At 45.3% G+C, this 20,962-nt stretch overlaps 1 protein-coding gene across 1 annotated transcript in view; it reads right to left on the bottom strand.

The window, feature by feature from the left end:
* Positions 1-6,006: 6,006 nt before the first annotated feature.
* Positions 6,007-20,962, bottom strand: part of COP1 (COP1 E3 ubiquitin ligase) — a 125,260-nt gene continuing 110,304 nt past the window's right edge. Inside the window, exons 19-20 of the mRNA XM_054285696.1 lie at positions 9,009-9,053; positions 6,007-7,105 (exon numbers count right to left, since the gene is read on the bottom strand). Coding sequence (XP_054141671.1) covers positions 7,088-7,105; positions 9,009-9,053 — 63 coding nt within the window. The 3' untranslated portion in view covers positions 6,007-7,087. The remainder of the gene's footprint in view (positions 7,106-9,008; positions 9,054-20,962) is intronic.

Here is a 20,962-nt window from a genome sequence, read left to right as displayed (position 1 = left end):
GCAGGAACCAGCACACGTGGGGTTGGCATGGAGGAAAGGCTTTACCACTTTACAGTTTGGATAAAACTGATCCCAGAAACAGTGAGGGCAAGGCAGGAGTCACCACCCCAAATTTTAGGATTTAAAAATGCCAAAATCCATTTATTTGGGATGGGTCACCACCCCAAACATCTCCTTTACCAGCTTCTCAGTGGGTCCTGCCCAGCTGGGGGGCAACAGGGGTATGCTTGTCCTGCAAGGAACCAGCACATAGGAACTGGAATTTCCATCACTTGGCTGCACACAAGTTGTTAGGAAAAAAGAAGATAAATAAAGATAAATGGAGGAGAGCTGAACATGCTGGCAACCCTTCTCTATCATTCCTTTTCTTCCCTAAGCAGATCAAATTATGACCTGGAATCACTGAATACATATTTTATTATGTGGATAATTTAAAGGATGAGGACGAGACAGGGAATTCATAAGGCACAGTCATGTTAGAAGACAAAGAGTTCCCATTAATCTCCTACAGGGGAAAAAACTGAACAGGAGGAAAGCAGGGGGTGGGGACAGGTTGTAATCGATGCCATCCTCTCCTCTCCTCTCTGGGGCATGCAGGGATGTCTTCTCCACTAGCACCAGACAGAAGCTGCTTCTTAAGATCTCACAAAACAGATGTGGTGCTCTGAGCTCTCCCTGGCTGCACTGCCCTTTGCTAAAAACATACACCCATCATTGCCCATCCCATTCCAAGAGCTTGGAAATCAACTCTCCTCCTCCCCTGCCATCCCCAGAGCCCCAGGGAGGGCTGTCCCCTGTCCCTGCCAGGACTCAGAGCCCTCCCTGGGGCTGTGCCATCACGGTCTGCTGGGCTTTGGCCCATTCCAGCCCAGCCTGGTGCCACTGGAGCGTGATGCTCTGCTGACTTTGAGGGTCAGCCCCCCTTCCCTTCCCCTCAGCACCCCCTGCCCCAGTCAGGCATGGTCTGGCTGCTCTGCTCTCTGCAGATCAATGACAGCTTCAGGATGATTTTTGGTCACCACAGGACCAGGAAAGAGCCACTGGCTCTTGGTAATTGTTTTTGTAACTATTAAGCAATAAACAAAATAAGTCTTTGTAGTTTATGGCAAACCTCCTTATGCTGCTTCAGCAGAAGTAGCCAAAGAACTTAAGTCAAAATCTGAGGAATCTAAATCCTCACTTGTGTCTTCAGATGGATCCCTGGCTGAAAATGGAGCTGTGACTGAGGAGAAACCAACTTCCCAGATGAATGGGAATACAGGAGACATCAGGGCTTCCAATCAGTCTGAAAGTGCCTCGAGTAATGACTCTAAAATGTGCAAAATGGGAGCTGACCCCAGCACCGTGCTGGGGGTGTGAGGGCTCATCCCTGGAGGCAGGACCCTGGCAATGGGACAGGAGCAGCTGCCCTGGTGGCTCCAGAGCAGCTCCTGCTCAGGTCTGACGGGATAAAAGGAGTGTATTTTCCCTCTTAAACAACCTAAATGGTTTTATGGAGATCTTGACAAGTCAGATTAAGCACTGTAATCAAGACAAACTTGTTGTTGAAATAAGTCCCCTAAGGACAAATTCAGAGGTGCTGAGCATGTTCCCATCCCTGGAGAGAGCTGCTGGATCCTGCAGCATGAGCTGCTCATCCCTCGTGGTCACTGTGGGATGGACAAAGGGACACACAGGTTGCACTGCCCTCACCCCTCCATGGCTCAGCCCATTCCAGCACTGTGCCTGTGGCTCCCTGCACACACATCGTGCTGGGGGGCCCTCTCTGGGAGGCTCCTGATGCTCAGGGGGTTATAATGAGTTAATCCTGAAACAAACACTTCTAATTCATGGATTAAAGGCTCCTGGGGCTGCAAGGGCACATCAGTGCTTGTGGGTTTGGGAGTCATGCTGCTGGCTCAGTTTCAGCTGTCATGTGCTATTACTGAGGCCTCCTAAAGACAGCCTTTACCTCCAAAATTATTTCCCAAATTCTTATCTTCCCAAATTATTATCTGAGACAGTGTGCTCCACTGTCGCAGACATCTTTTCATGAAAACTCCTTTCCTTAGGATTTTTCCTCCTGAGAAGCTGAGAGGAACAAAATGTAAACATTGATTATCTGCTGCTGTGGAATGCAACAGGTGCATCTGTGATTGGCTCATGTTGGTTTGTTTGTAATTAATGGCCAGTCACAGTCAGCTGGCTCAGACAGTGAGTCCTAGCCACAAACCTTTGTTATCACTCTTTCCTATTCTATTCTTAGCTGGCCTTCTGATGAAATCCTTTCTTCTATTCTTTTAGTATAGTTTTAATGTAATATATATCATAATATAATAAATCAAACCTTCTGACACATGGAGTCAGATCCTCATCTCTTCCCTCATCCAAGGACCCCTGTGAACACCGTCACACTCCCCAGTTCTCAGATGGCTGGAAGCACTGGAAGGATTTCAGGGAGGACGAGGGTGTTAGAGATGCTCATGGCATTCACACTCCTCTGCTATTCATGCAAGTCTCCACCCACAAATTTTGGGAGTCAAACAAGAGCACTGAGGTATTACAACTCCCTGAACAGATTTGGGAGACACTGGAGAAGACAGAACTGAGAGATGAATAAAACCTGTCTGTTTTATTCAAAAAAATCTCTCTCTGCATGGATCAGAGGTTTTAGGCAAGCAGCTATCAGATGAGATTAGCTTTGTCCCCTCACTCCCCGATGAGCTATTTTCCAGCACAGCCCACTGATGGCAGCAGGCACACTGCAGACTTCATATTGCAGGCAGATGAGAGGCTGTGATGTGCATGTGGAGCCCTCCTTCACCTGAAATGTTCATGATGCAGGGAGCCCTGAGAGATGCTGTGGTCTGGGAGAGGTGGAACCACCTTCTGCCTATCCCCTGCACACTGGTCAGGAAAGTTCATACTAGTTTTCTTTCTCACTATTTATTTCAAAGAGATGTCAAAAAAGCAGCACTTTCTTTCTCCTCCTAGGAAATTTTCCCTGCTGCTTGATGTTGGAGGGCAAATTGTTGTCCTGCCTGTGCTGAGTAACAATGGCCAGCCATCAGCCAGAGCCAGATTTAACATGTGAAAGCTAAGATGGAGAGATTTTAAACAGTTTTTTGGCAAGACCTACTTAATTCAAATGGCTGGTTAACACACAGAGCAGAGAATTAATCTTGCTTTAACCCAACTAACCATTTTTAAATTAAGAAGAATTTAAAGACTTACATACCTAAATACTGCCTTTTAACTGAACAGAGATGAGATGATCATCACTTCAAGAATTTGCAGCTTGCTCTGAAAGCAAAATTAAAGCAAGCCATGTGGTGGTGGTTACCAGAATGCTGGAGGGGGACTGGTGTACAGGTGCTTCTCCAGGAGAGAGATGTGGGCTCTGGTCCTTGTGCCACTGATGCTGCTCTAATTTGTAGATTCCCATGGTCCAAGCTCATTTTGTCACCAGCCAAACCTCTCAGATGCCCAGCATTTAAGGTAGGTGACACTCCCTGACCTCTACAGATATTCCATGAACAAGGGCAGGACATGGTCTCCACACTGCTGAGAGGAAGGAAAACCCCTTTGAGATCAGGTGAGGAGCATCCCATGAGGCTGGGCTCAGGGAGAACCTCTGCAGGAGTGGTGCAGGCTGGCAGGAGGCAGGATGCCATCACCCCCCTGGCTGCCTGCCAGGACACCAGGAGCTGCTGACAGAGGAGCTCTCCACAGTGAACACTCCACTTACCCCTGGACTGCTGCAGGTCCTTGCTGGGTACTTCTGGCCTCCAGAAAAGCAGTGAGAAAGGAAAGAGGACTTTTCAGCTGGAAAGGAGTTAATTTGCCTTCTCAATTATCTGCTGATGTCATTATGACCTTTCATAGTTAAACAAAATTACCCTAAACAAACAGGGCTCAGCACTGGTGTGGAACACTGGCATTAGCAGCTGGCCACACTCACTGCAGGAGAGCCCTGACATATTGATATTAATTTACATTTCCCATTGACCATCATTTTCAATTCCCTCCAGCACTGAATTTTTTAAGCACCGAGGCATGTTCCTCCTACACTTCTGTTAAATGCTTTAAAGTTAATTGAAGATGCTGGCTGGCCAAGAAAGGTTTTAAATTCCCTTTCTCAAAAACTCTGACTCACCTAACACCTCTCGCAAGGACACGAGAGCTGGAGGCAAGACCATTTTGGGGCAGCTTCCAGTCAAAAGGCTTTGTAACCTCGTTTTCTCAAAAGAAAGTGAGAAGAAAGACTCCAAGAGCCCACCATCTGCAATTAATTTCCACAGGGAGAGTGGTTAAGTGCTGGAACAGGTTCTCCAGAGGGACTTGGGAATCTTCTATCCTTGCTTGGTTGAGTTGTGAACATCTCCCAGCCCTGAAGCAACCTCATCCAACTTGGAGTAAGCTCTGCTCTGCACAGGGGGTTGGACCAAAGACCTCTGCACATTCCTCCCAAAGTCAATCACCCCCCAACTCTAAAAAAGCTGAAAACCTGACAGGAACCAATTGCTGAATTGGTGACTAATTTTAAAAAAATATTGACCACATGCTGTTTAAAAAAACCCAAACAAAATTACAGTAATTATATGCGACTTAATATGTCAACTGTGAAGAGTTACCTGAAGGCAAGAAAATTAAGGGGATTAAAATAAGGAGCATTACCTCTTGTGACAAAGAGACAGAGGCAAAAAATTGCCATCAACTTGTGTTTATGAGCTGCTGTGTTTCTAATTAGGGCCAGACACCAAATTTGCATTTTATCTTGATTGAAACAGAATGAAAACTGAAAAAATAAAGGCAGCCAGTGTTAAACATCTTTCCCTGTTCAATTCAAGGAGTAACCTTACAGCATTCAAAACAGATACTTTTTTTCTTCTGTTTTAAAGATCTTGGCTTTGTCAGAGCAATTTCAATTTAAAAAACAGAGGATCTTCAAGTGGGGAGAGAGAAGGAATGAGCTCACCTGCCAACAGGCTGGGGTACCACAGCAGCCAGGGCAGTTTGCAAAATAAATTAGTGGGCACTGATAAACATGCCAGAGGCTGGGGGAGACCCACACCTGAAAGCAGGGGAAGCAAGAAGAGCAAAGGTCATGGATCATCACACACATCAGCCTGCTTTGGAGAGGGCTGGCTGGGGAGGATGTCAGCACAGACACTCCACACCAAATTCTCTTAAAATGCAGCAAAATGGAAATCAAACTATGCTCAGTGGGATGTGTCAGACAGCTGCCATCAGGCAGAAGGAACCAATTTTGTTTTCTTCTGCCACAGTGACTCAGGTTACTCATACAAGGGAGAGCTGCAGGTAGCACTCCTGAGCAGGACACAAGCTGCTGTGCTCTCTTCTCTCCTCACTTTCCCCTGCACTGACACACCAGAAATCATGGAAGAAAACCAGAATGCAGCATTTGAGAACCACTGGAGCTCAGCATCACTTTTCTCCCTACTGGATAGACTCTCCAGAAGCTACTGGTGGTGTGTCCCCCATCCTCCTACCTTTGAATGAGCACAGATGCCCCCCTAGAAACATGCACCAGCGCTGAACCAGGACAGGACCTGTCCCCAGTTCTGCCACAAGGCTTCACCCTGCTTCTTTACTCATATCCTCAAGAGCATCCTTGCTCTTCTTCCCCGCTCTGTGCCCAAAGGGTGTGAGGAGATGACACAATCCTCCTGGGAAGTCAGAGTCAGCCTTATAACATGTGGAGGACAAGAGACCTGAGCAAAGTCCCTGCATCAATCCCAGCCCCTATGGCATGAAGGAGACACGTTCTGCAGTGAGTGAATGGAAGAGGATTGTTTGCAGAACAAAACACTTCCCACAGGTATCACTGTCTGCATTGCACCTTTAACACCATGGCAGGGAAAAGATGCCATGCCCACCAAATGCATTTTGGAGCTTAATGAGTTCTGGCAGCAATCCTGACAGTTTAACCTGGCTGCTGCTCGTGAGGAGCATCTGAACCTTCTTACCTGCTCTGCTCTCCTGCCAAGAAAGCAACAACAACTCTCAGCTTCATGGTTTATTCCCCCTCCATATGTACAATTAAGTGTATGCATGACCATTAAAAATAAGGCTACTTATATCATGGCTCTGAAACACGTTACAAACCAACTCCATCCCCTCTCTTGTTCCAACATTCAAAATGCTTGGCTTCCATGGTGTGCAGAGAGGGGCAAACACAACCAGACCACAGGTGATTGAGTGGTGCAGGGCTTTGGTAACTGGATCTAGAAGCTTCCTCCTCCAGCTGAGATAGTCACACACAGCCAGGTGAGTGGGAGGCAGATCTTCATCCCACGCTGTCTTGGCAAGCTCAGTCCAGGTCCCAGGAACTGCAGCTCCCTCATCTCAGCACCTTGCTGGTGGCCCACATGGACAGGAGTACAGCTTCATCCTCTCCTTTGGAACTGCCCCTTTGGGGCAAGGAAGGGGTCTAAGGAGAGGAGGGAAGGGAAGGTGTCCTTCTCTTCTGGATGACTAGAGGACTTCAGTCTCCAGTGGTGTCAACCTCGGTGACATTTCTCAACATATAATGCATCTAAAAAAGAATTAATAAATCAAAGGAACAACAGAACTGTATCATGATGGGACTTCAAAGTGGATTGCTTGCATGTCCACGTAAGGCTTAGAGACTTTCTTTTTCCAGCGGGGAGGAAGAGTCCAGATGAAAGTAACTGGAGATGTGCAGCTGAGGACAGCCCTGTGTGCTCCTGTGAGCTCCCTTCACAAGAAAATCTGTTCTCTTATGCAACAAGACAATCTTCCAGCTTCAGCTTGTGGCTCAATAAATTTTATTATTCCTTTTTGTTTTTATTTAAAAGAATTTGTTTTCCTATCATAAAAATTAGACAACCATACCACCACCACTAGCAAAGTCTGTGGAGTTAATGTTGATGGCAGACAGCTTCCTGGCATTACCAGTGTCTCAAAATGTCCTAGGAAGTCCAGAAATGGAAAAAAACCCAAACATGATCGTTCTGGGGAGGAACATCAAGGTGGTTTTGGTTTCTTGTCCCACTGTGGTTCCCAGATGAATACTGTAGCATATCAGCAGGACCAAGTACCTCATGCCTTGAGAGAAAACCCTTCATACCAGCTCCAGTACCTGGTTAGTAAGGAAGATGAGACATTTAGAATAGAAATATATGACATTTATAATTTCCTATGTCAGCATATAGATCTCTAAGACAGGACTGACCCTTCTATCTCATTTCCACCCCTTACCCTTTATTCACCAGCATGCAATAATATCCCACAGATGGGAAAAGCACTTGGCAAGCATCCCAATTTTGATGTCTGCTTGTGTGATGATAAATTAGCCACGAAGCAAAACCATCCACAGCTGCCTCATATCCCCTCATCTCAGTCACACAGCTCTTGGGAATCTTGTAACAGAGATCAGAGCTTTTGTCATCTCAGCCCTCTGTGCTCTTGTTTCCCTTGTGCAGGCTGGGATGGAACAGCAGCATCTGAAGGCAGGGGCTAGAGACAGCACAAAAGTGACTGTGGGGGTGACAGAGTCTGCACGAACCTGGTTTGGCATCCCTGGGAAAAGCTCTAGAGCTGTAGCTCATGGGTGATGCCCAGAATGGCATCTGTCCCCAACCTGGGGTGGGTCTGGGCACACCCAAGCCTTTCCCAGACCATCCCACCTTCCTGCTGTCAAAGGTAAATGGAGACACCAGAGTTCTGACAGCCCTGGCTGTCTGCACATTTCTCTCTGTCTACCTTCTCTCATTAACAAGCAAAGTGCATGAGCAAAACCTCTCCTCTCTAATCACTGCATTTGCTGCTGGATTCACTTCAAAATATCAAAAGCTTCTGTGCATTTTGTCCATTTTCCTAAGGAGAGGCTGACCAAAGTAACCACCAAGCAATTCCAAAACATGATATATAAACAAATCCCCTATGAATGAGAGGCTACAGCATCACATGCTGCAACAGCAGCAGTAACCCAGACACTTGTGTCCTAAAAAAGGGGGGGAAAAAAATCTTGATATGCAATTAAACACAGACCACTCAGGCCTCTCACCAGTCTTGCATTTTTGGTGATTTTCCCAGGTTCAGAGCAGCAGCTCTGGTATGGCTCCAGAGAGCTGCTACTGCTACAGGGATGTGAGGAACAATCAGGACCTCAGCCTCGTGACAGTGACAATGCAGTGTAAAACTCTGCAGACAGCAAGTAAATGCCTTTACTAGCAGCTCCAGAATGCTGCCAGGGGTCTGGGCTACAAGCTTAGGGCATTAAGCACCAAACCTAACAGCATGGGGGAGGTCAGTGCTGCTGTGCAGAATGTGGGATAAAGTCCTGGGTTTGGGCTGAGTTTGGTACTGCCTCGGGCACTGGTTTTGCTTGACTGACACAGACATAAAGAAGGACAGTCTTCTCCACGTCATTTGACATTCCACAGACAGAAATACATTGAACAGACACTCTGGAAGACTTAATTAAAGAGCTGAGGACCTGGTGCTGTGCACAGGGAAGGCTGATGCTTTCACAAAACCTGTGCTGGCAGGTGCCGTCTGTTACCACCCGTCTGAGCACCAGAGTCAAAGGCAGGGAGCATCCCTGCTCATTTCAGTGCTGCTCCAGCCAGCTGCACACCAGGAGCTCAGCTTTCAGCCCTGCTGCCTCTGCAGCAGCCAGAGCACAGCCTTGGGTTAATGCTGGTGAGTTAACACAGCCTCTGCTGCCATGGGAGCCCCTCAGCCTGGGGAGGTGCCTGTGCAAGGCCCTCAGTGCTGCCAGGACCCCAGGGAGCAGCAGCAGCAGGGGCTGGATGGCCACCACCAACTCTTCCACACCTCACTGCAACTGGTCTCACTGCTGGGGCACTGCCTGCTCACTCCACTGTGTGCCACAGGCAAATACATCATTTAAATTGCAAACCTCCACAGCCAGGATGACCTCCTCTAATGGTTTCTCCTGGCTGTTCAGTGTCTCTGACCTTGCTCTTTAATATCAACAGATTCAAGTGTTTAAATGCAAGATGTGTAAAATAACTTACCTTAATTGTACCCTGACTGTTAGCAGCAATAAGCACGTTGGACTCCTGGAAAAAAAAAAAGAGGCACTATCAGAACCTGCCATTGCTTTTTCCCTCCCCCTTTTTTTTTGGATGAAGCAACAGAGTAGTTATTTTTATCTTAAACATTAGAAGTATATGTAATTTCAAAGGGATCAACTCTTCCTATATCCAAGATGCTTTCAAGGCTACAAGTCTTTATAAGTTACACTACCTTGAAGAATTAGAAAGCAATAATCCTCAGTGCTTGTACAGAGCTTTAAATCTCCAAAGCAATTTACAAACATGAATTAATTCTCACAGCCTCCCTGTGAGGTGGACTAATAAAAATAATGGTTATTTCATCTTTTGGCAGCACATGGACAAAGATCTCCAGAACCCTAACTAAACCAGCTAATCACCGTTACAAAACCCCTCTAGCTCCGAGGCCAAGAGGCTTCAGATGAATAAAACAAAGAGGAGAAGAGATTAGAGAGCAATAGCAGATGCACCCAGTTTGAAAGGGAAGATAAACAGAGAGGGCTCCAGCCCTGCCTTAAGCAGAGAGGCAGCATCTATTTACCTCCTGCCAATTGATAGAGTTGCATTTGGAGATATCCTGCTTGACTGCAAATTAATGGTCTGCTGCATCAGTCAGGCAAGCCCCAGGCAGATGCTGGAGAAGAGAGAGCATCTTCTCTCCAGACTGCATTCCTCATGTGACCAGCAAGCACAGATGCACCCTCCCCAGCCAAAATCCTATCCAAAACCTACAGGGAAATCCACACACAAGCACTGGGGTGCTGGCAAGAGCCCCAGAGATGTGGGGAGGAGCAGTGCTCCCAGAGGGGTGACCTGCAGCCATCCTCGTGCCAGCAGACACACGCGCTGCTGCACTGCCCACAGAGAACGGCTTTCTCTCAAGACAGCTGATATCTTCTCTGAGACACATTTTGAAATTTCTCTCACTGCTGCTCCCCATCCCCAGACAAACCTGCTGTAATTATCCCATGCTTAGCACCTGCATTTTTAATGAACTCAGTGCCTAGAACACGCCCTGCTCCGAAGGGAGTGGGAAGGCAGCTCGGCACAGCCCCAGGCTGGCTGTGTGCTGCCTCACCGTGAACTTCAGGACTTTGCACAGCCTCAGGATTTGGGGCAAAGGAAGAAAAATCCCCTTCAGTGTGAAAATCCATTTATCAGGTAAGAATAGCCTTGTGGTGGACCACTGGGCTAACTGACACAGACAGATTTGTTCACCCTGGTACAGTCATTAGAGGATTAGTTAAAACTCCTGATATTATCTCACTAATGATCCTCCAAGTCTAAGCTCCTGAAAAGAAAGTATATCCTCAAAGGAAGAATATACTGCAATTTCTTTTAATTTGGTGGCTAAGAATCTAATGCAGTGAACTCAGCTTCTGGTTAACAACATTAAAATCAAAACCCACTGGGGGGGGGGGGGTGGGTTCATTTTAATATTTATATATATTATCTGGGCACTGAAACAGGGACCAGGATGCCTGAAAGGGTTCTGGAAGCAAGGGAGAAGGACCAGCAGCAATCTACTGTGCAATGCAGGAAACCTGAACCCCTGAGTGCACATGATGCAGGGTTTGAGTGATTCCTGTTTGCACTGTGAGTGACTGGCAATTCACCCTGCTGCTGCAGTCTGCTGGGGTGCCACTGTAAATGAACTCTGTTCCAATGAACAGTTTTACCTCCTAAATAAAATAAAAATGCCAGAGGGTAATTTACTCTCACTCCCTCGTTCTTCAGAAGCCCCTGGGTGCTGGGTTTTTTTTCAGCAGGGTCTGAGCTAATCACTGCTCTGCTGCTTTCATCCACAACCATGAGATGCAAACAGGAGCAGACAGCAGCAAAATTAGCACCAAATCTGTCACTGAACAGTGACTTGCTTGTTAAGGCACTCCAGCACTGCTTCTCCAGTAACACAGCTAAGTAACTTGTTTTTAATCCTCCAAAGAGACAATTCACTTCCTTTTGTGTAGCCTGTAAAACAATCAATACACTCAATGTGTTAAACACCTAGAGAAGACATGAAGTTGTTTAGATCTGCAGGTTTGTAGCTGTGTGCACATGAAACCAATCTTTTTGCCAGGACATGTAGGAATGGAAAGAAAAGCACCATCACCATTGAACTGGCAGAACACCTATTTCCCCAAACACAATACTGTGACTACCTGTAGCACTGAGGCATGAAAAGCATCCATTGTGGCTGCATGTTCTACTTTACCATCATCAATTTGTGTTGTGTTTTTGTGCAGGGCAAGAAGGTTTAAAGACTGGCCTTACTCATCCCTTCCATTTCTGCTGCCTGCAGGAGCCAGCAAATCCCAAAGCAGAGGCACTGGGAATGTGGGAGACCCAGCCCAAGTGAGTAATCCTGCTCTGAAGAAAGCAGTTATTAAAATGACTCTTCTACACATGAATCTTCTCCCATGAGAAGATTTTTTTGCACCTGCAGCCCCTCTGAGCAGGAGAGGCAGAAAGAACAAGCTGCTTTTGCTAAAAGAAGACTGAAGAAGAAAAATGAACAAACATAGCAAAGATTGATAGATTAAGGTTTACTGCCTGGCAAACAGAAGCATTTTGTTCTGTGTGGCTGCTAATGTCAACCTTTAGAATCTTGGTCCTCTTAAGGCAATAAAAAAAAGCTCTGGGGACATCAAAATTATGCATCTTCTTGTCTTTTAGTGTTACATATGAATTTAAAAATCTAATTGGCAAAGGTGGGTGCATGTCAGGATTCATGTTAATATAGGGTGCAGTTCCATAGCTGCTCTAACATACTCCAGGGCTGAAGTTCTGTGCTAAGAGCTATGAAAAACTTCCTGCTTTTTTTTTTTTTTTATTGGACTGCAGAGACAGTATTCTGGGAAATCTGAAGGGCAGTTCCCTGACATGGGAAGGACTTGACACCATCACGAATCTCTGTTACCACACAGGCTGGATATTCACAAGGAGGTTCCATTATGTAAAATGAGGCTGTAAGTTGGTCTTGAGTGCAAAGACAGACCTGACAGGAGCACCTCTGAACCTGACACATCCCTGTTTCTCTAGTCTGAATATGACTGCTGGACCCACAGTAATTTTAGAGCATTCCCCCATGGGATTTGAAGGGACTTTCACTGATTGCACCAAAAAAAGAGAAATTTTTGCAGCACATTCTTGATGGCAACGAAAAACAAAATCAAGTTTAGGACCTTCCAGAGGATATGAGATACCTGCTAGAATCATCATTCAAAGGAATTATTCACCTGGTGACAGCTGGGTTTTGAAGCACACTGATTTCCTTCCCTCCAAGATGAGCCCTATTTTGGATGGCCCTGGGGAAGCAATTTGTACAGGAAAGGAACAGAGGAGAATTAAAGTCTGCCTGACTGCTGCTATTCATGCAAGAGTAGTCAACATTAAGACAATCAGAAATGCTCTGGATGTTTTGTGAGGTTTGAAGAAACTCAGTTGAACAACTCAGAAGTTGTCAGAGCTGCTCCAGTGCAACAGGGACTCAATGACAGCTGAGGTTGGAGCTGTCCCACTCCTTTACATCCTTGTGTAAGAAAATATTGCTGGGAGGAGAGAACACCAGATGGACAACTGGGAAACCACACACACATCTCCTTGAAGAGACACCCAGTGATACTCAAGTGGGCTCAGCTCCAGGGAGTGAGGAAAGGCTCTGGAGAGACTCTCCACCCTCCAGTACCTGCAGGGAGTGAAGAAAAGCTCTGGACAGAGCCTCCACCCTCCAGGGCTTCTCTCTGCTACTCCTCCTCACCAGTAAAGCTGCCTCACTGCAGCTGCAGGAGCTACACATCCCTCTCACCAGTGGGCTTGTGCAAAATCATAGCTGAGCATTTTAGTCTTCCTCTGTTGACATCAAACCTGTCCCAAAAGGGCTCAAAAAAGATGAGCACAAATCACTAACAATTTTTTGTCCCTTGAATACAATCCTTACTGAGACTGTTCTACCCTTGTTATCCCACACATATCAATCCTTGAAGTGGAAATCAGAAGGAAAAGCTGAAGAGATCATTCCTTAGGATGGATGTGTTTCCAAGTTATATGTGCACATTTTTTCACATGAAGGACTGGAAATAATTTTTGGCTCTTTCACCATATTGTAAACAACTACAGGCCATAATGTTTGCACTTCTTTGTTATCCCTCTTTTCTGCACAAATAAAGGAGATTTACCTCAAACTTCCAGCACAGCCATCACTCAGGTAAGCATCAATTTCCTGGATTTTCAGCTAGCTTTGTTCTATGGATTCAGAGCTAGGGTTCTTAAAGATCTTATTTTAAATTAACAACTTCTCACCTTCCCTCCCCAGCAGATATTTTGGCTAACAAATGGCTGTGTTTCCAACACTTATTCCAAGGAGCTGGAGCCTAATTAAGCAAAGCTGTTGAAACAGTGGGAAAATCACTTGGGTGAGAAAGCTTGCACTCAATTGTCTTCTGTTATTTACAGGTAGAATAAAAGTATATAGCTGAACTAAATCTAGTGCTGTTTGTACAGAAACTCCATTATTTAAGTAAATTTACTCCTTCCTTACTGAAGGTGGCAACTATTACTGTAGTGCTGGGTTTTAGGATTGAGCTGCAGGCTATCTGCAAGACATATTTCACCAAAACTTTTCCCATCAATGTCACACACAAAGTCTTTCTACCCATCTAAATGTGCAAAAGTGGTTCCCCAATAGACCACCGCTGCTTGACTGCTCTTCATCTTGTAATTAGCAGATTCTAATGGCTTTTCACTCTAATTCTCCTGAGCCCTGGTTATTTTCTTGCTGTATGACATAAGTCAGCTTTTTGTTTTTGAAAGAAAATTACAAATTCTAACCCAGGAAACACAATGAATGTCCAGTGTACAAAAATCAAGAGGTTTTGAACTGATTAGATCCCTTCCCAGTGGGACAATGTGCAAATTTTGGTTTTTTTCCCCATTCTTGTGATACAACTGTTACCAATGAAAGGTGCACAGTGGTTGGTTGAAGTGGTGCACAACCCTCTATCCCTGTAAACCACAATTTGCTTTCTATGCCATCACACTCACCTAACATTAATCCCTTCTGAGCAAATGTAAAGGAATATTTATTATCTATACTGTGAACACCAGGCTCAAGCAGAAATTAATTACTTTACACCAAGTGCTTCTTTACAGAACAAGGTCTAACATATAAAAGATGTTATACCAAAATATTTTAGGAGCAGCAACACCCAACTCTTTAGGTATTAAACCTGGAACAGAATGTGCACACCCGAACTGTGTCTTTTAATCCTTAGAAACAGTATTTTTATCTAATTCTGAAGGTAATTCCTTTGTACACAGACAGATAAAGCCTCTTTAGGCTTTAGGCTTATCTGGCCCCCAGCAAAAAAGAGAAAACTCAATCCATGTGAAAAAGGCGTTGTCTGTGCTTCTTTCTAGATCCAGCTGCAAATACACAAATCTTTTGGGTTTTCAAGTTCACAAATACTACACAATTATACCCACCCAGCATAACAAGGATATTTCCTAAAATGTTAAGCCACAGATTTAAAGATTATGGCACTGCTTTGACTCACTTTCAGTAGAAGGACTTGCCTACAATCATATACACATACATATAGTTTCTTCTTATGTCAGAATTCATGGGTACACTGGAAAGCTTTTTAGAAAAAAGTTTTCAAACAAATTAGTGTTTTCATCATCCTGCATCATGCAGAGTTTGCAGCTTCCACATCAAATGAATTGCATCTCACTAGGAAATCTGCCCAGGTAGAAATTCAGCATCTCCTTGAATCCCTTCCTTTGTTTTTCAGCAATTCCAAACTTTAATCTCTGTACCTGGGATGCCTTTATCAAGTTTTCTGACACATCCACATCTGGTATTTCTACCTGCAACTTAATACACGACTGCGGCTCTTTTTCCTACTCCCTGAAGTAATCTTCTCATTTTGGATTTTACAATGCATTTTTCTCCTTCTATTCAGATCCAACCCAGCAGAAGACAATGCTGTGTAACTGGAAGCTTATTTGTTATCAGACATCCCCAGGTCTGTATTCACAGCTCAGGGGTGCCCTGAGGAGAGCAGCAAGGCTTGCTCCAATGACACACTCAAATAAGCAGTAAGCTCTCAGCCAAGTGAGAAACCCCTTCTTCTTAATATGCCCTTTTCATTCCTGCATGTAGCTCTCAAAAAACAACGTCAACAAGGCAAATAAGTCAGGGCTAGAAGAAAATAGAAGCACACACATATCCAGTGCTGTACAGAGCCATCAATTTCCTTGTTTCTATGCCATCTGCGGAATTCAAGATGGAAATGGAGGCCAATGAGGTTGATGGGGAGAAGGCAAAGAAAGCTCTGCAAAGGCAGGAGAGCCAGCCAGCAAAGCCCACCCCAGGTACTGCTGATATATTACTGCCTCTGCAATTTAGTCATTCTAGAACAAAACTGCTATTGATGAGCATCTAATTTATTTAGAATCCAAGATGAGAAAATCTCATTAGACACTTATTATTCTGCATCTACTGCAAAGCAAGATACACAGCTACAACAGCTGCTGCACACTCCCCCATCAGGCAAGGCAGGGAGACATAAGTTAAAACCAAATTATTCTGGTGTTAACCCTGCACCTCCAAAGCACAAGTCTTCCCCTCCTCTCTGTGTAGGAATATTGAGTTCCACTGCCCATTTATCTGTGACAGGGTGTCTAAAGTTACTTGCTCCTATAGTCATAAATCCTGGGATATCAGATGCTCCCCATAAACAATGTGGTCAAGACCTTGAAGGAAATGGCAGCAGCATATAAATACAGCTTACAATAAGCATTCAAAAACCATATCCATAAACATGCAACAACATTAATATCAATATTGCTAAACCACAGGAAATGGCAAGGCATTACTTTAGTGAAGACAGCTTTTAGCATCAATTCTTTAAAGACTTAAAACTCCTAAATATTCATCTGGCAACGCAATGCCATACACTGCTTGACAACTGTGTGGTTTAAGACCTGCATTCCTCCTGCCAATGTCTCCCCCCTTTCCCTTCCATTGTTTGTTGCAGTCGGTCATTACATCATGCTGGAGGTGATGGATTTAATCTCTCCCTAGCCAAGGTCAGGCTGCCCTGCCCAGCAGTGCACTGTGGGGCAAAACCAAGCCCCAGGGTGTTATCATTAATATTGCTATTGCATATGCTCCCTTCCAAACTCGCATCAGGAACAAAATACACAATCTGGAGAAACAGCCACCAATCTGCTGCATGAGAGTATTCACACATATCATCTAAATCTGGTACTTTTAGATTTTGATTTTGTGCAGACCAGTGGCAAACCATCAGGGATCAGAGCTGTAAACAGAAATCAGCAGAATGTGAAAAGGCTTTTCTGTTCAAGCTACCCTGAATTAGACAAGACAAGCAATCCACCCTACAAACACCAGAGCTGTGCAGCCCAGTCCCAAAGCACAGCAAGTACCACAGCTCCCAGCTGCTGCACTGGGAAGGAATGGATGCAGGGAGACTTATGAGAGAGAAAGGTTTTCCCCCCAGAAGATGGCTGGGCACTGGAACAGGGTCCTCAGGGAGGTGGTCACAGCACCAAGCCTGACAGAGCTCAGGATGTGTTTGGACAACACTCTGAGGCATGTGGTGGGGTTGTCAGGGTGTCCTGTGCAGGGCCAGGAGTTGGACTTCATGATTCCTGTGGGTCCCTTCCAACTCATGATATTCTATGATTCTATTCCAGCTGCTTGGTCCTCTTTAATTTGCAGCACACTCCCCTTGCCCTTACTGTGAAAGGCAAACTTCAATCTGCTAAAGCTCTGCTTTATGTTCAGATGGTTGTGTTGTGCCTCTTTCACACTCATGGCGTGCTTCTCCCACCTCTCTTATCTTCTCTATTCTTCTTTCTTCGTCTTCCAAGTCAGTGATTTCTCTTCCAGCTCAACTGTACCTAACACTCCTCAGCTCCCTCTTTCAAATCATCTTCACACTTGAATCAGCAATTCTCTTACTTGTGCAAGAACACTTGGATCTTTCCAACACCATCTGTCCCATATTCTTCAGGACTTTCATATTTCTGAGATCATTGTCCCTGGCATAGCATTTCTCATCAAAACCTTACTTTCAGCACTGTTGTTGGTTTCAGCTACCTCTTCCACAGTACTAGGTACATCTTTCCATCTCCTCTTCCTTCTCTAGTGAATTCACCTTTGACAATCCTGCTTACAGCAGTTTCCTCTCCTTTCCCAGTGTCATTTGTTTCAGTCTCTAAATAGCTGAATGATAACAGGCTTAAAATTGATCCAACCACCTTGATGTTAATATTTTAAATTATTAAGTCTTAGTTCTCTAATGCCAATAAATCATTTATATGTGCACATTTAATTAACAATCCAATCAGTAAAAACAATTTTGCATTCGCGCCACACGTTTTATCAGAGGAACCAAAGACACATTACAACATTAATTAGGTGTAATAAATGCCCTGGTGAGGTAGTGAAATATTGTGGGGAAACAGAGGCAATACACTTGGTGGATTTGCCCAAGGTTAATCCAGATGTTCCCAAGGAGGTGTTAAACAAAAAGGGCAGGGGTGAAGGTTTAAATGAGGTTTAACTCTCTCCATAAGAATTCCTGTTGGAACTGTACTATTCACTTATTTGCAGTTGCATTCCTTTCCCAAAAAAAACCTTTGAGGCACAAACCACTGCCATCAAGCATGCTGAAAACCAGCCCTAAATTGTGACAGCCAGTCATGGTCCAACATCATCCCCAGCTGGGGGTTTTGAAGGACACTTTATGACCTTCCCACAGCACAGTTCCCACCTCCACAGACACCTGAGCTCAGGGGATGCTGGACCCTCACCTGCTGCTCTGAGGTCCTAGATGTACATGAGTGTCTGGTAGCTCCAGGTGCTTCAACAGCTCAACCAGCCCATGGGGAATTTCATACCAAGTATGCCTGAATGACCCAAGCTAACTTCTGGAGACAGGTCTTGCAGCTGTGTAACTGGTGGGTTACATGCTGGCCACTGCTAGTGGGACAGGCTGGGAAAAAAACCTTCCCAAACCCCTCACATGACACCATCACCTCAAGGCAAAAGTTGAAGAATAATTCATGCATCACAACCAGAGATGGTGGCAATCAATACAGGAAGATGGGTTAATCACAGGTGATGTCAGGAATGATGAAGGGACCAAGCTGAGCCAGGCTGGCTGGGTCAGAAAAAGGGAAACACTTTGGCAGAAATTCATGAAATCAATTTATTTAAAACTGATAATGGATACCTACTCTGGTACTGTTCATTTTATATGGTTGGCTGTCAACAATCTGGGGCAGCCAAGCTATCTGGGCAACACCTACTATGGTGGGGTGACCAGGCTGGAAGCCAGGTGCCCACCAAAGCCAGTCTGTCACTCCCCTCCCTCAGCTGGACAGAGGAGACAAACAGGCTCAGAGTCGAGATGGGGACAGGCAGAGATCACTCTCCAATTACCATCACAGGCAAAACAGGCTCAACCTGGGGCAAATCTGATTTATTACTAATCAAATCAGAGTAGGATAATGAGAAATAAAAGAAAATCTTCAAAACACCTTCCCCCCACCCCTTCCTTCTTCCCATGCTCAGCTTCACTCCTGATTTTTTCTATCACTTCCCCTTCAGGGACAGAGAGGGACAAGGAACTGGGGCCACAAGCAGTTTATCACATATTGTCTCTGCCATTCCTTCACTTCTCAAGGAAGAGAAGGAAGCTCTTCCCCTGCTCCAGCATGAGGTGTCTCCCACCAGAGACAGTTGACAAACAGCTTCAGTGTGAGTTCCTCCCACAGGCTGCAGTTCTTCATGAACTGCTCCACTGTCAGTCCCTGTGTGGTCACAAGTCCTGCCAGGAAACCTGCTCCGGAGTGTGGGCACCTCTCTCCACATGTCCACAGGCCCTGCTCCAGTGGGGGCTTCCCACAGGGTCCCACATCCTCCTTTTGGGCACCCACCTGCACTGGCACGGAGTTCTCCATGGGTGCAGCTGGGTCTCTGCTCTCTGTGGGCCTCCATGTCCGCAGAGAATTCCCCTGTGCCTGGAGCACCTTCTTTCTCCCCCTCCTTCCTCACAGAGCTCTGGGTCTGCAGCAGAATTGTTTCTCACATATTCTCACTCCTCTCTCCCTGCTGCAGTTGTGCAGTATTTCCCTCTCAACTCATCCTGAGTACATCATCCCAGAGGTGCTGCCAGCACTGCTGATGGGCTCAGCTTTGGTCAGCACTGCGTCCATCTTGGAGCTGGCTGGCATTGGCTCTGTTGGACAGGGAGGAAACTTTGGGAAAGTTCTCACAGAAGCCACCCCTTCACCCCAAACCTTGCCACACAAACCCACCTAATACATCTCATCTCCTGCAGGTTGTAGCTTTTTTGCCTCATTCTAATAAAAACCACCTCCACTCCCAAGCCTGATCTGACATAGATAATCAAAAAAAGGCCAGCCTGAATTGTGACATTTTTAGTTTCTATGCTTTATCTGTAATAGCATCCCTTAAACATACCCAACCATTTTTAAGTGGGACCCCACCACCAAACCAAAGCCAAATCCTGATACAACAGCATCCTAAACCAACCAACTTGGAAAGTTCTGGACGTGCATTTAAATCCTGACCATTGCATTAGTGGGTCTCAAAATAATGTTGCAGGGGAACTTGAGTGCTCAATAAACACATTAACTCTCCTAAATGTTTTGCTTATGCCAGCTGGAAAAGGATGAGGGTTTCACTGCATCTGCAAGCTTTCTAATTGTGTTAGTGGATGGGCCAGAAGTCTGGCAGCCATGGAAATCACAGTCTTCATTTCTCTTTAGGCCAAGAACAGTATATTTAATAGCAACAGGAATGGAGTCCCAGTTCCAAGTGTCAGCACTGAGGGTGCTGTCTGAGGCAGGGAACAACAGCAGATGTTCAAGCTGAGGCTGCAGGCAGGGAGTGTGGGGAATTACACATCTGTGGGGAAAGCAGGGCTACAGCAATAGGAAGAAACGCACCAGGAAAGCAAAAATATCTCATCCCTGGAGGCTGCTTCCACCCAAAGGGCTGCAGGCTGCTTGGTGGTAAGAACAGACAAGAGAAGGAATCCTGCAAGGTGGCCCAGCTTGTAGCTGCATAAACCACTATTTATATAAAAGATACATTTATAAATTTTTTCCTTTTATTTTCTATGCAACACACATGAGCCATAGAAGTGACCTCCACCAGGACCTGGTGAGATAAAAGAAATGATAAATGGTTTCTTGTGGAGAAAACTCAAGGCACAAACATTAACATTAGCACACAGAGAAGCTTCATGAAATTATACCTATACTAATGCTATTTATAATATATGCTGATTTGGGAAAAAGGACTTTGATTTGAGGAGTGAAAGTTTAATTAAGGTAAAACAAAAATTTCCATTAATCTTGATAGAATTCACAGTCTGCTGCTCTCCTCCACCATCCACTTCAGCTAATGCTATAACAGGATCAGGAGCAGCCCTATATACCTGAAACCTCCTGCAGTGCAGACAAGGCTGGGCAAGCTGGACCAGAGCACGTGGCCCTCCCCCAGCTTGGGAAATAAGACACTTTGTCCCCCCAAGATATTGCTCCAAAATGCCCTGAGTGCAGTTTTCACCAGCCAGGACACACAGGAAAATGAAGAAGGGATGTTGATAAACTTGAGAATGGCAAAGAAAAATGGCCAGAGCCTAAGACCTGCAGGCAGGTTCTGATAGCAAGCATCTCATGTCACAAGCACAAGTTTTCTCTTGAGCAGCCAAAATTCCAGTGATACTTAAATCTTCTCCCTGGGTGAATTCAAGTCATAGAGTTTGTATTAAAAACATTTCCTTTCTTCTGTTCCCACAGTACAGGTAAGGCTGGGGCAGCAGAGCAGAGTATCTGCCCCAGGCAGCAGA

Source organism: Melozone crissalis, unplaced genomic scaffold (assembly GCF_028551555.1).
Source record: "Melozone crissalis strain CALT ecotype California unplaced genomic scaffold, PUWL_Pcris_2 ptg000045l_1, whole genome shotgun sequence".
NCBI classification, from domain to species: domain Eukaryota; kingdom Metazoa; phylum Chordata; class Aves; order Passeriformes; family Passerellidae; genus Melozone; species Melozone crissalis.
Note: the sequence above shows the minus strand (reverse complement) of the source record. Positions and strands in the feature narration are given on the sequence as shown.